Source organism: Ischnura elegans, chromosome 1 (assembly GCF_921293095.1).
Source record: "Ischnura elegans chromosome 1, ioIscEleg1.1, whole genome shotgun sequence".
Lineage (NCBI taxonomy): Eukaryota > Metazoa > Arthropoda > Insecta > Odonata > Coenagrionidae > Ischnura > Ischnura elegans.
Window position 1 is genome coordinate 24572725 of NC_060246.1, and position 16152 is coordinate 24588876.

The 16152-nt window shown below is 35.8% G+C and overlaps 1 protein-coding gene across 4 annotated transcripts in view; it reads left to right on the top strand.

Annotated features, from left to right (window-relative positions):
• LOC124157323 (peptide transporter family 1-like) overlaps positions 1–15878 on the top strand; it is a 48734-nt gene extending 32856 nt beyond the window's left edge. For all 4 annotated transcript variants that reach the window (XM_046531965.1, XM_046531958.1, XM_046531982.1 and 1 more), the window contains 14 exons: positions 5704–5782; positions 6984–7125; positions 7223–7309; positions 7448–7722; positions 8713–8795; positions 8897–9064; positions 10723–10971; positions 11506–11763; positions 12107–12210; positions 12310–12438; positions 13966–14071; positions 14149–14277; positions 14363–14470; positions 15056–15878. In XM_046531965.1, coding sequence (XP_046387921.1) covers positions 5704–5782; positions 6984–7125; positions 7223–7309; positions 7448–7722; positions 8713–8795; positions 8897–9064; positions 10723–10971; positions 11506–11763; positions 12107–12210; positions 12310–12438; positions 13966–14071; positions 14149–14277; positions 14363–14470; positions 15056–15262 — 2124 coding nt within the window. In that variant the 3' untranslated portion in view covers positions 15263–15878. The remainder of the gene's footprint in view (positions 1–5703; positions 5783–6983; positions 7126–7222; positions 7310–7447; positions 7723–8712; positions 8796–8896; positions 9065–10722; positions 10972–11505; positions 11764–12106; positions 12211–12309; positions 12439–13965; positions 14072–14148; positions 14278–14362; positions 14471–15055) is intronic.
• Positions 15879–16152: the final 274 nt, after the last annotated feature.

Consider the following 16152-nt stretch of genomic DNA (forward strand, 5'->3'; position numbering starts at 1 on the left):
CATAGTGTTGAAAAATACCGTAGCATATGATGCATAATGGCTCATGCGTTATTTTACTCGCCAAACCAGCTTCAAATCAATCCCTTTCTGGATGTCAAGTATAGTGTATTTCAATCACAATACTCGGTCCGTTTGGAGTAATTAACTTGGGAACCTTCAGTAAGTGATGTAAAGAGGAGGCGTCAAGAGTGGCATAGACAGGATTTTGAAATGGGGGGTTTGCCGGAGATTTCGGGGCCCTTCAGGCGTTTGTGGGAACAGGGGCGCAGCCAGGAATTAAGGCTAGGGAGGGGTTTCAGGCGCAACTAATACTGGGGAGCTTGGGGGTATTGCATACCCGCCAGGGTAAGCGGGAGGTGCGGAGCCCTTCCGCCGGAAAAAATTAAGATAAATGGTTCAAAATGGTTATTTTTACGGCCTTCTGAGGGATATTTTATTAATCCTCACACTATTCTATAAGCGATATCAAACCAATTAAGTAAAATAGATTTACCTTAAAAATTTCTGTGAGCTCTGGGGGGTTATCCCCCAAAACCCCCCTCGCTGCGCTACTGTATGGGAAACACGCCAGGGTAAAGGGATTTTTTGTTGTGTGTACGTGATTTTTATGACTCAAAAAACAGTAATTTTGTATGAGTAGGTATTAATGAAAATAAAGTATATTTTATTTATTAGGCCCATCTTACTCGTTTTTGGCGCCTCTTTTAACGGCTCAAGGGGTTGTAACCCGAAAAACCATTAACCAGTAACCCGAAAAAAATAACCATTTTGAACCATTTATCTTAATTTTTTCCGGCGGAAGGGCTCCGCACCTCCCCACCCCTAACGTGGCTAAGCCACTTGACTTCTGTATCGAAGCCGACTTTCAGATTGCCCCTTCCCCGCGTTCACAAAAATCCCAAACTCAGACAACTCACTTAATTAAGTCAATCAGAGGATTCTTAGTTTGGAGGTGACAAGGGTCATGAACCCTCCCCAAATTTTATCAGAAAGTTTTAATTTTTTTTTGTATAATAGTTTTTGTATCTTTTAAAAGGGATAGTACGTGAAAACTTATGGCTGTAAGTCCCAAATATGAAAGAATTTTGAGCCGTGTTTATCGTAGAGAGTAGCAATCCCTACGGTAATGACTCCCCTCCCTCCCTACGGGGATATTCCATACTCCACGAACCCAGGTCATGATCTCCCAAATATGATGCTGAATCCGCTCCTGATCGCAGAATCCCCTTCTAGCTAACCACGGTGGCGCCATTGCTCTTTGCGTCCCCAAATGAAGAACATTAAAACTGGAATGTGACGGAGTTCCGAGCTGTGGCGACGGAGAATATTTTAGCACCGGGCGGAGGAAAATTATGGGGGGGGGGGCAATCAAATAGTTATTGGGTCATTCGCTCAGATCGGAAATCATCATTCATTCATGGAATTCAGGAGATGGAACGGGGAGATAATTTACGACGAATCAAAAAACTTTCCTACTCAGCCGTTCTCTCGTAATTTTAAAGTGATAAAACGTGACAGTTGACTCCTACTTTTCATGAGTAGGTGATGTCATTCTGATTCATTGATTGGTTGACAGAGAACCTTCAATCGCGGGAAGGAATATCTCATTAGAGTGCAAAGAGCGACGAACTACGTGAGGCCCTTGATCAAGGCCGAGCAATAGCGAGAAAGATGGCACACTCCGCATGAGCTCGTGACGCCATCAACTTATCTGCGAAAGGGTTACAGTCTTTCGATTTTTCATCGCGAATAGCTGGAGAGGTAGGCGACGAATCAAGATACGGAAAATCACGAGTAATTTTATTACTCAAACAGTATTACAATCAACAATTTTAAATATATTGACAGAGGCCATTGTGCCCCCACCTCACGTTTCTCATCTCAGAAACCAATCAAATAAGAAATAGGATTGAAGTGACTTGAGATATAAATTCAATAGATGAGTTAAAGGAATTACGCAGGGCCAAGTTTCGTTTTTTTCATTTTCAGTCATTATCAGTAGCGTATTTCTTCGCCGGAATCCCAGAAGTGTCAAAGGATTAGGAATAAGGAGCTGGCTGACGCCTGTAGAGATAGCATTCGAGAATTAACGCATCGGAGGTGACAAAGAATCTGAGCCACTAGCGCGAGGGTGGACTGCTTAGCATATCGATTGGTTAATCTTTTGCCCATCTTACATGCATGCAAGCAGTTCGAGTTTGAATAAATATAACCGTCAGACCAGCTTGTAATGGCTGTTAAAATTTATTCAATCACTTCTGCGGTTCGTAATAATGTTTGGCAAAAAGACAAATTTTTCAACGAGTATATCATTATCTTAATCTATTGAATAGCCATCATTCGCTGCATTTGCAGAAAGGCTCTATCCCAGCAACCTTTAGCCTCAAATCATTGGTGCACTATTGCACCAGCGTGTACTTAGTAATCATGAACCAAGAACAGTGGCGGAGCTAAGGATTCGGGGCGAAGATTTTTTCGGGTGTCCCTTCCCCCCACCCCCGCAAAATTTTTTACGGTTACGTATGAACTTTACATTGCTACTGCATTCACTCCGAGCCCCCTAGGTTCGTCCTCTACTCAGAAAAGCTATATATGCCCCAAGAATGTCTTGCAGGCACTGTGCGATGTTATCTTTAAAATGAGTCATACGAAGTTATTACACGAATCTATGAATCACTGTTTTCTCCGCTCCAAGGCCATTATCCCATTCTCAGCAAAAAGTTTCAACTTTCTATCAGCTGGACGAAGATTTTTAAAGCTAAAAGCATTCTGTGCCTTCCTGCTAAGCCGTTTTTAAGAGCGAAAAATACGTATTTTTTCAGTCCTCCAATGCATTTATTTGGAGGGAAGTAAGGGCAAATGAAAAACTGTATTCAAGCTAGTAGCTGATGGTCTCGGCTTTTCAAAAAAATCCATATTTGGAAACTAAACTATTTGGAAAATAAACAACGTACACCTACAACTTACAAAATCAGTGATGAGGTGATCAAACGATGGCTCATAAGTGGTGGATGGACGCGGAAGCATTAGCAATGAATTATAAATGGTAAGAAAATAATGATAAACAGGAAATGAGGAAAGATGAAAACCTACCCATGAGCTTCAGTTTTCGGCACTGTATTTCCCGTGTCCGGAAACTTAAATAAACAAGAAAAAATTTTATTTGCGGTTAATCGTGAAACTTAAGACTCAAAAATGCATCTCATAGCCTGAGTAAAAATCATTTCTCCATATTTTTGGCATCTGTGGTGTTTCACGTCAATATTTTTCTGGTCGGGTATTTTCGTTAGTAATGCCACCAAATGGTACTTAATACGCGTTAATAATTATATAACATGGTTTGACGAGACAAAAAATTAAAATAATTATTTTAAAACATTTATTGATGACAAATGCGTTAAACATGCATGCCAAATGTGGGAGCAAATGAGATGTATCCCGATGCAAAATATTTAATTAGAGCCTTTTAGGTTATTCATGGACTCCAACAGACAGAATTTTATACGAAAGAAGGCTCAGATGAAATATGGACATAGAATGAAAGCATTGTGTGATACCTTTAAGGCCGTCGCCAGAAACAAGTTTCGGGAAGAGGAGCAGACGGAAGGAAGGGTTGTTTGCTTGGGTTTTGCAAATCCATCTGGAGAGGGTTCTCCATAGACAATGGAATCTGAAATTTTCGGGGTGCTTGGACCCTTATCCCGTCCCCGTACTTCCTAAAGGCCTCAAATCAGTGGCCTAAGCATGGGGGGTTCCTGGTTACAATCCTCTCATTCCCTTGAGCCTTTAAAAGAGACGCCAAAAACGAGTAATACAGCCTAATGGAGTAATGAATAAAAAAATACTTTATTTTAATAAATAATCATACAAAATTACTATTTACGAGTCTTAAAAATCAAGTTTTCAGCGACAAAAATCCCCAGATCTCTTTGCCCCGGGGTGTTTTCCATACACCCCGGAAGGGCCCCCGAATGTCAAGTGAATCCCTCCCCCCATTTCAAAATCCTGGCTCGCTACTGCCTCAATTACCATGAAAAATTTCCGATGTATTCTATCAACAATTCCGATTGATGCAATGCCGATGACGTTTAAATAGAGCCAGGAAAAAAGGTGTTAAATAATGTTTTTAAAATAATAATTTTAATTTTTTGTCTCGTCAAATCATGTTATATAGTTACTAATGCGTATTAAGTACCAGTTGGTGGCATTACTAACGAAAATACCCGACCAGAAAAATATTGACGTGAAACACCACAGATGCCGAAAATATGGAGAAAGGATTTTTACTCAGGCTATGAGATGCATTTTTGAGTCTTAAGTTTCACGATTAACCGCAAATAAATTTTTTCCTGTTTATTTACGTTTCCGGACACGGGAAATACAGCGCCGAAAACTAAAGCTCATGGGTATTTCAGTATGTCCCCGAATAAATTAATGTCTGTAATTTTATTTTTTAATACTTATATACGTAACAAATAAATACATTCAGTATTTAAAATTTTTTTCAATAGGGCACTGAAGCTTTCATTAGTGTGTAGCATGGCATTTTTTAACGAGTCATCAAACCAAAGGAAAGATTTTTGACGTTGAATATTGCGAAAAAAAACTCCCCTTCAACAATTACAAAAAATACCCATTTACAGCACAGTGATTGTTACAGCTTCTGAATGTAACAGATGAGCAAATTAGTATAATTATCCTAAAAATATTCACAACTAATTCACTAACCCATCCGAACCCCATGAGGAGCACCGATGACATGGACACTAAAGCTGGCCTGAAGATATGATGTTAATTGATTCACAACTTTCACGTAGGGAAAATAGGCTAACCTCTACTTGCATGGCATAACCATGGAAGAAAGTTGGTATAACTTTTTCGAATTTATCAAAATAACTTAGAAATTTCGAGAGTTAAATGGAAAGGTAAAAAAAGGAAAGCCAGCAAATATTCTAAACCACCACCATTGTTATAATTTCCAGTTGTGGCCCTTTGTTTTTTTTTAACTTTAGGACTCTCGTTGCAGTGGTAAATAAGAGCCAATTAAAAAACTTATTTTCCATTTTAAATACAAATAAAAATACTTTATTAGCTAACGAGCAATTTTTCAGGTAGAGTAATGGTGGTTGCGGCATACTCAGGATATATTCGAAAGCATTTCTACAAGTAATTAAGTAAAGCTGCAAGTAATTAACTACACCTTTGGGAATAGAACTCAGAATTTCCCATTTCATATTTATTTCATGCAGTGGAAATACATAACGTTTCAAGGACCCTATCCCTAGGCTACATAAGAGTTTTCCTGGTTTTCACCAGAATTCCATTACACATTATTAAGTAACACACAAGAGGATGAGTTCACATCCAGCCATCACTGTCTTGAACCTACTCAATAAGCACTTATTTTGTGAAGCATGGAAGGGTAATAAAAAATATCAAAATCATTGAACAAATAAACAATTATTGATTAAAAAAGCAGTCTCCAAGAATGCAAAAAGGGTACTGAGGATATGGCAGATATTTGATGCCATGACCTCAAGCCCAGCCTTGATTTCAATTGGCTTGGTAGTACATGTACTGGAAAAAAACTCAGCCTAACACATACTACAAAGTATTTAGAACCAAATAAAAAATAAAATAATGATTAGTGCATACTCGTTTTTACAAATTGAAGTTTGATCACAGATATTATTTTTTTTTCAGGAAATCATGTATCCAAAATCAGTATTCTTCATTGTCCTCAATGAATTTTGTGAAAGATTTTCTTTTTATGGCATGAGAAGTAAGTAGCAATGTAAAATAAGTTATTTAGCATAGCATTTCTGATAATATAAGTTTTTACTCATAGTGGCACCTATGTAGTAGTGGTAGTAATTTCAGAGTTTATACAGCTAGAATAATGCTTACTAGAATTTTTTTTACATTAACACCTGTCCAGCCTGAGATTACTTTTATTATTTTTCACTTTGGAAGTACCTTAAAACAGCCCAAGAATATAGGGGTTCATACCAACTTCCCATTGTGGATTTCCCTGACTTTACTCTGATTTCAATTATGGATCCTTATAATTTTTCTGACTTAACATCAATATCAGAGCAGTTGTAGATGTGGGGATTTCATTTTTTATTGCAGTAAAATACACACAGAAATACATTAAGTAGTAGCAGTAGTGAAAATAAAGTAAAGCAGCACCCAGATGTTGTCTCCCCAAAATGGCAACAAAACACTGATCTTGCCCCTCAAATGAAGCAACAATCCATGTGTTCGAATACAATGTTCATCTTTCTGTTGTGCTGCTGCAGTTTTTCCCTGACCATAACCTAATTTCCATGACTTACAGTCCAGATTTTTATTTCCCTGACTGGTATGAACGCTGCGATATCCTGTGAGTAGCTTGAAGTTGCACATTTTGAAAGGAAGGATGGAGAATATGTGGGGAGGAAAAGATTTTTCAAGGCCAGACATACTGGAGCGAAAAATAAAATTTTACATTACGGTAATTTTTCATGAAATGCTTTGATTGCAATCATCCATATCAATGTGCAAGTATTATCTTCAGATGGATAGTAGTGTGCTTTGATATTTTCAATACACCCTAAATGAAATTACCGTTCAGACTTGATTTTTTTTTACCAGAAAATAAAGTTGAAAATACCTAATACTGCATTCCATGAGGAATATGTTCATTTCCATAGATGCAGTGCATATTTTAATTATTTTATGTTGCCTCTCCTATCAAAAGATACCCGACCCTGTTCCATACATACTGCTCTCTCCCTGCCCATAGTATATGAATTCACGATGTCATCCTAAATTATCTTAATATTCGGACATAGCTTAATGAGTCTGTTTCTTATAATACATATTTAATGTAACCTTAACTGTTTGGTTTCAGAAACTGATAAATATTAATCATAATCAAATATTATAGTCTGCCACAGCTACTGAATGATTAACTACAAATTTTCCTTTATCTTTTTCAGCAATTTTATCACTATATCTGCGAGATGTACTACTTTTCACAGATGACACTGCTACCGTTATTTTCCACACTTTTGTTATGCTCTGCTATTTCACTCCAATTTTTGGAGCTATGATAGCAGACAGTTTTTTAGGAAAATTTAGGTAGGTGAAATTGATATTTTCATTCATACTTTTCGTACATATTGCCACATGTTATCTGTGCTGTCATCATTTAAAATGTTTTTTTTTTAATTTCCAGAACAATCTTCTACATATCCATTTTATATGCAATAGGAAATATAGTAATTTCTGTGGGATCTGCTCCAGTTTTGGAAGGTGCTGCAATGTAAGTTTCCAGAAAAAGAATATTACCTTTCACTAACCTAAGCTTATGCTCAAATGAAATGTTCAATCACCCAAAATGCAACAGATAATATATTTATGAATGCCACCTTTCAATGAAAATTTTTTTATTCCTTCACAGACCAGTCACTATGATTGCACTAGTCATGATTGCAGCTGGAACTGGAGGTATTAAGCCTTGTGTGGCAGCATTTGGAGGTGAACAGTTCACCTTACCAGAGCAAGAAAAACAGCAAAAGCAGTTTTTCTCACTGTTCTACTTTGCAATTAATGCTGGTAGTTTGATAACAACATTTGTGACTCCTGTTTTACGGCAAGATATTCAGTGCTTAGGTAAATCGACATGCTACCCTCTGGCATTTGGAATACCAGCTCTATTGATGATTTTGTCAGTAGGTGAGTACAACCTTAAATTAATGGGATAAAGAGGTGATTAAAAGCAATATTTTTTAAGTAGCAATATTTAAATTACATTTTAAAAATCATGCCAAGTTCTGTCCCAGCAGCACGCTCCTGGGCTGTAATGTGTAAAAGGTCAACTTATTAATGGTCAATATGAAGCCTAGATTTCTATCCAAAATTCTGAATCAGTTTCTTTGTAATGAGCCTATTGTTTTGCTTTTCTAAGTGATCCTACTAACATGTGTTCAGCACAGACATGCTCCCATACATATACATAGACTAAATTGAACAGTTTGAGGCATAATTGGTGGAATTCTAGGATGTAAAATAAAATTAATTTGTATAGTCCACACAATAAACTATCATTGGCCACACTGGGTTTCGCCTACACCAAAGTTTAATATTTGATCCAAATAATGTCTGCAGAAAAAAACCACAAAAGGCATACAAAATGAAGCGTGTGGATGCAAAGTACATACAAAATTATGTCCCACACTGCACATATAGAATTTATGAAAAGATTTATGCATGTATATTTCTAGCTCCAAAATAAAAATCTCTTATCCTTTTAGACTCACCAAATGTCAAGGTTGACATACTACAGCAGCCACAATAATACTCTTCATTTTCCTCCAGAATACACTGGCCACAGAGCATAAACTTTTTGGTCCCTTTTATTCACCTCTCCTTCCCTCTGTTTTCTTTACCAACCATCCTCACACAAAAGCAGAAATACAGATTACTTGATGTGGGAGTCACTTTCTAAGAGTTCTGAGGGTTGCCATAATAAACATGAAAAAAAAATTAAGTATAATTCATTTTAAATCTGATTGAGAGATAGAGAACAGCTTCCATGCTGATTAATAAATTAGAGTAGCCAAGCACTGTGTGATTTATCATGAAATACTGCCGTAATGCTAATAATGTATATATTTTACAAATTTAACAATTAGAGTAAAATTATAACTTTTTCATCTACTATAGTTGTCTTTGTATGCGGAAAGACCTCTTATCGCATAAGGAAGCCTGATGGAAACATAGTACTCCAGACTTTTTCAGTCATAAAAGTAAGTATACCATTTGAATGAAGGATTCTAGTTCAAAGAAATTTTGAGTTTCAAATCAACTATAGAAAGAAAATTTATGAAGCAGTTTAAAACCTTTACAGCATGCTATTGGTCAAAAAATATCTAATAAAGGAGTCAAAAAGGACCATTGGCTGGACCACGCTTCTGATAAATATGACAGCACAGTAATTGAAGACATCAAAGGTGCGCTGAAAGTTGCCTGGCTACTCCTCCCTCTTCCAGTCTTCTGGGCTCTCTTTGACCAGCAGGTAAGCTTCATTATCATTAGGAAGAGTAAAATTCAGAATTCTCCTCTTTAAAATATCAGCAAATTATATGAATGACCAATATCATAAGAACAACCTCCTTAATATTTCCAATGAAGCCAAAAAAAATTTCAAAAACATGTGTGCCCAAGAACATGTTGGAGAAATGGAAACTTCCTACCTGCGTATCCAGCGAGGGGCAGTTGCACCCCCTCTAGAAGCAAAAATCGCAAAAGTCTTTAAGTCAAATCAGTACTGAATTGAAACGAAAGTATTGAGCAAATATTCCTTAAACCCACAAAAAATTATATATATGAGTATAAGATATGTAACTAAAATAAAACTATTTTTTTAAAGGAAATAATCTCATAAACTAATAAAGCACTACAATGGTAAATGAAGAGCAAACTTAGTGCATGTCCACAGTAATTTTATTTGGTACGACGCGTTTCAGCGACCTTACTTCGCTATCATCAGGTACTAAGTTTGCTCTTCATTTACCATTGTATCATTATGTTCCACAACATCTTGCCCAACACCGTTGAATACATCTAATAAAGCGCTGTTATAATTTTCTTAAAATGTTGGATACATTCAGGTTTTCCATGCTAAAATGTACGTCACAACTTGGCTTGCCCCCCTAGGCCATGACTTGCCACCCCCCCCCCCCCCCCCCATCCAGTTATGATCCTGGCTACGCCCTTGTAAGGAATTTGTCTCAATTTAGCGACATAAGACTTAACTAGTGGCTAAAGCATGCTCTTGGATTAATAACAAAATGTACAGAAAGAATGTAAATGTAAAAGCAGGGCTCAGCATTTTCAGCACAAATGATACCAATGAATTAATTGTGCTTGGATGTTTAAAAATCTCACATGAAAAAACAATCAAGAAGAATTCATTATTAACTGATGTACTTCACTAGTCACTCAGTAGTTACTCATATAGAAAATAACCCATAGCTCAAAGATTTTACCAAGTGCAAGGGCATATGAAGAGGTAAATCTTCAGGAATAAAATGGCACACTTTTTTTAAAAAAACCACAGTATGCGAATGTTTCTGAATCAGAAAATCTCTATCACCATTCTACAGTACATATTATTAACTTTGCAATGAAGATCCTACATTCCATTACCCATGAAAATAGATTACACAAATTCCAAGAATACCTTAAAAATTATGCTGCAATTAATCAAGACAACCATATGAAATGCCAAATTGTAGGATCTACAGTATGAGTTTCATTTTCTCAAAAATTCAGCATCTCTGGTGAAGCCACCCTTTCGTTACCTAAACTAATGAAAAATATAAATTAGGCAACTACCAGAGACAATCAAATTGACCCTCCTAATATTTCTGTAGCAGCAGACTTTGAGACCTCTTTTGATTAGTGTGATTGATATTTTTATAGTTGGCACTAGAAGGTTCACAAAATTAAGCTTCACACTCTGAGGAAAAATCTTTTTTATTCATAGAGGAATATGCGCTATTTATACTGCATGAATGCTGTAATAGATTAATCTTGGAGCCTAATTCCAACTGCACTTGTCATCAATACATCTTTAATCTCCACGGGCATGCAAAAAATATCTATTATCCATTTACCATCCTTAAATATATCTCTCTTTATCATTAATGTATACCGAATTCATTTTTTCAGGGCTCAAGATGGACATTCCAGTCCGCACGCATGAATGGGAGAATTGGCTCTTTCACTTTAAAACCTGATCAAATGCAGGTTGTCAACCCATTGCTGATCCTTTTTTTTATTCCAATATTTGAGTCCATTCTCTACCCTCTATGTGCAAAGTGCAACTTCCTCCAGAAATCAATTCCAAGAATATTCTTTGGGGGATGCTTAGCTGCTTTGGCTTTTGTGCTATCTGGCATTGTAGAAAACCAGCTACAGGTATGACATAAATTGAAATATGTATGTAAATTTTATTGCCAACTATTATCCTGCATGCAACAAGAGTTATTATACTTACAAAGTTAAAAATCGCCCAAAAATAAATCTAATCCACTTAAAGTCATTGATAAGCAATTAAATAAGCATGTTCCATTCAGAATAAAAACATCCCTAAACCAAATATGAAAAGGATTCAAAGAAACATACTGGCAGATTAATGAATAATCTTTCTATCTCTAAGGTAAACCCAGGTAATATAAAGTATGTATATGAAGTATTGAAGTAGCTAGAAAGTGCTTAATAACATTCTGAAGTTATTATCTTCCACTGTTGAATTTAATCTTTATGTTCTCATCACAAATGCATTATTAATTTTTTGATATTTATCTCAATAACGACACATGAAGTATTGTCATTTTTTTTTCAGAATATGCATTTTTGCATGGAGAAACTCATGAACATTATAATTATTATACCAATTTTCCCAATAACCCTGACCCTTTTTTCAGCTAATAAAGTTTTTCATCCCCTCAGGCTACCAATCCAATAGTGCCCACACCTGATCAAGGGCAGTTAAGGATATTCAACAGTCTACAGTGTCCCATTGCTCTAAATGCAAGTATAAAGGACTTAAATGGAGAGATAAACATACCTTCACTTCAGTCTTGGACTGTTCAGGAAATTAATTTGAGTGAAAATCCAGAGATAAAGCTAAGTTTAATTGCAGACAGTACATGCCTAAATGGCCAAGAGAACAAATTACAAAAGGAGTTGAGTATTCCAGGAGGAATGGTGAGTAAAAAATTAATTATTTCTCTTTTCAGTTTATTAATTATTGTAAAATATTATCCAATATTTTTGATAGAAATAACTATTCAGCAATCAGTTACTTAGATTCAATTCATTCTTTGTCATTTTACACCAAATGCATCAAAGCACATATGCTACTTCAAAATGTAGCAACTATTGTATACAATTTTTGTTGAAATCCAGTCCAAGAAATCTGCAAAATTAATCTTTAAAACTTGAAATGCTTAATATGCACTGCCTCAAATATATTGTATGCAAATATTAATTCATTTACTTTATACTATGACAATGTAAAGCACTTATCTGTTCTTTGGACTCTTTCCAGGCACTATCATATCTCATCACAAGTAAAAACAACACGCTTAGTTTAGAAGGGCCATTTGCTCCAGATAATGTTGAGAGGTCTCATGATGGATTTCCAAAACTTAGGTCTCTGCCAAACATTCTAGTAAATTGATGTTTTTTTTCTGAGTAGATCGTACTGAGAGGAGAGAATATGAATTTATAATGAAAAACTTGTCCTTGCAGGGTTATCTCCAATTTAATAACAAATTCTGGGGAATTTACTTTGAAGTCCGAACAAGGGAATATAAAATCCTTGGAAATTTCAGGAAAAGTAAATGCAACAGAATACACAACGATAAGCCCAGGCGTGAGGTAAGTAAATTGTTGCCATTTCAACCATTAAATTCTGATTTCTTCGCTTTAAATTTATACCAGTTACCTGAACCAATTGCACTACTTAGATCAGGGGAAAGCTAAACAGCATTTAAAGTAGGTGAACACGATCATCATTTTCCATGATTTTTTTCACTATACATAGTTTAGTATTAAATTATTAAGGAGGCTTCCGCAGTGATTAAATTGACAATCGGTTTTCAGGTTAATTCCATGTCAACTTATTTGTGATGGATGACAGTTTCGGGCACGCTCCAGCTCCTGTCTTCAGACCCGAAGATGGGACCTGGAAAGCACCCAAAACTGCATCATTCACCAAAAATGAGTTAACGCGGATTTAACCTGGAAACCAATCATCAATCATAATTTAACATACATACTTATATCTCAGCATATATACACACTAATTTCTTGAGAGTGGAACTGGCTAAAAAGGTGAACATACACAAATATATATTTTTATATTCAATCTACCTCTCGACATTCTACAAAAACTAACTTCCTTGAGTACCCAGTGGAAACTAGAACTACATAATCAATAAGGTACTCTAGATGATGTAGTGGAGCGGTTTCATCAATTGTTGAATGAAGTGGAATTTTCCTGTTTCCCAAAAAAAGTGAAAAATTGCATTTGATTCAAGATTAAATAATTGAACAACAATGTAATAATGAAATGTATATAGCTGGCTTATGTTCTAAACTTCAATAACCATTGTTCATCTAAGAAACTAATAATCATGAGTAAGGCAGGTCATATGTGACACCAGAAAGGCCTCACTCAGAGCATCATCGATCCCTAAGGACTTCTTTCCCCCTGCCCAGCAGGAAGTCAACCTCAGCATAGTAAAACAATGGTCTATGAAAGACCTACAAAAGGAAAGATAGGTGAAGCGTTTTTAAGAGATAAACATCTTAAGATTGGAAAACAAAAATTACAATGTGGGCAATACTGATCTTACATATTGATGGGTGTACATTGGTTGATGGGCTGAAATACTGATTAGTCTTGAATTTGTCATTTAGTTCATCTCAGCTAGCACTGTATATACTTTCAAGCTTATCACTCATATACTTCATGCTAATCATTCATGCACCATGAAACCCTGATTGTTGCAAATTGTCCAAGAAAAGAGAAAATACATATACAAGTGTTTAAAAAACAAAGAATAATTTTAAGTAATAGCTGCAGATACTAGTGATGATGTGTACATGAAATCTAACAGACAAGACATGCGATTGAAAAAATGTGGATCCCACCGCAGCTCATACTCAGAAAACCAGCTTTTCTTCTCTAATAAGTAATTTTTTCATGATTTTGATTCATTAATCCAACCAACAGCAGTTTTGGATTCACAGCTAGGCAGAAATTTTCCAAATTTTGTTTTATGGAAAACGCAAGTGCACTTTTAAATACATACATGCCATAATGCCTTTAAAATTCACTTGGCTGAGAATTGCCATTTTAAATGCTAACAAGTTCCTGTAATTTTCTATTATTTCATACAGCTACAAACTTCAATATGGTAAAGCAGAGACAACAATTATAGAACTCAACCTTGAGCCAGGAGGTGTTTATACTGTCTTAGTGATTCAAAAGGCTGATGGAGAATTTGTAAGTAAGAAAAAACAGCGAATTTTATGAAATTTCCATTCACATTCCTAATTCATTCTAAATTATTCTCTCGACAGGAAAGCCAGTTAATTGAGATAACCCCACCTAATTCAATTCACATGTTGTGGCAAATGCCACAATATATTGTGATGACAGCAGGAGAGGTTATGTTTTCCATTACAGGCCTTCAATTTTCCTTTACTCAAGTAAGCAACTTCCTTTCTGAAAGAGAGCAATGACCATGGAAATTCCTCGGTAGTATTTGTTACAATCAAAACATTTTATTTGCAGGCTCCAGCTAGTATGAAGTCCTTGATGCAAGCTATGTGGCTCCTCACAGTGGCTTTTGGAAACCTCATTGTTGTTATCATTGCAGAAGCTCAATTTGTAAAAAGCCAAGTAAGAACTAGTTATTTATGTATTTATTTCCATTGAATGCATTAGTGTCCATTGATAAAACATCAGTGAGCTTTGCTGCACAGTATCCACACATCCCAAATTATTATGATAATACTTCAAAACATATCATCTAAATATTATTTTCAAATGCAACCAATTCCAAACTGAACTAAAATATTGAAAAAAATTAATTATTGTTGATAATTAAAGCTCAAAAATAGAAAATTTCTCAGAATTAGGCAGATTCACTACAGACATAGTACTGGTAAATCAAAGGTTCTAAGAGAAACATATCAAAACTAAAAAAAACTTGATCATAACGATCTTTATGTTGCACTGGAAAAGCTTCATTTTTGCAATGCTAATTACATACCAGTAGCTAGACGCTTTTGGGTTCTATCCCTTACCTAGGCCACAAATACACCATCCTTACCCACAGGAAAAACTACCCCTACATTATTTTTTTATTGATTTCTAAAATACGAATGTCAAAATTCACCTGCCAAATTTGTCTATACTTCGAGCTTAAATATTGAGAGAAAACGCTTAAAATGATTCTAACATACGTTTTGGTCACAATTTCAGACTGCTGAATTTTTCCTATTTGCTGGCCTTTTACTGGCTGTGATGTTCGTCTTCCTCTTCATGGCCAGAAACTATCAGTATGTCGAAGTACAGAAAGATGATGAGTCGGAGGTGGAGTTGCCAGAAACACGAAGATCAAGAAAAGAGGAAGAGGCCAATGGAAACGTAAATGATGCCTATGAAAGTCCCACGGAAGGAGCATTATGATAGTGCTTCAGAGATGGAAAAGGTGCTGGAACAGAGAGCCGTTACAGTTTCAAAAGTATTATAAGTGAGGCATAAAAGCCATGCGATTCCATAAGAAGAAATTAACTTGAGGAAAGGCCCAGGTGGTGATTGAAACTGAAATAACAAGCCAGAGAGAAATGGCTGCTGAAAATCATGTTGAACACTTCATTTTTTTTCCTTGGTGATGAATAGTATTGATTTGTATTGAGGAAAAGTGAATGTACTTATTTATGGAGTTCATAATCCCTTACAAGTGGTGAGAAGCATACATGGTGAGACCATTTAGCTCCGCCACTGGTGCATTGGAAGCCTTTCAAGATGCATGTACTTAAAGTGTAAGTTTGACAAAATGATCTTCAATTAATAATTTATTGATTATTTTGGCGATAAGGAACAATGATCACTACATGAGTTAGCGCTTTGATCATAAGCAACAATTTACCAAGTTTCTTTTTGACCAATTTTTATAAAGTGATATCCCACCATTTTCCTTGCATTAATAAAATTTGCTGAAAGAAGTCAGCTGAACTGTATTCATCCCTCTATGAGTGGAGTCTTCTATTCAGTCATCAGAACAATAAATTATTTTATGCAATCACTGTCATATCATTTTTCCTTCCAACTGCCACCTTGAATTAGCCAAAAAGGAATCAACAATTACACTCAGATCTATTTGGTGTGACTATAGCATGGTGAAAGGCTGGAATTTACTTTATTGTAAATACATATTTGTAAGCAATAATATTTTAAATGCCTCAGGCAAGTGAAGGGCTGTTATTGGATAACCAACTCAATTCAGCCCTGTAATTAAAAGCATCCCATAAAACAAGGTGTATAATTATATACACTCAATACTTTAGGCTTTGTAA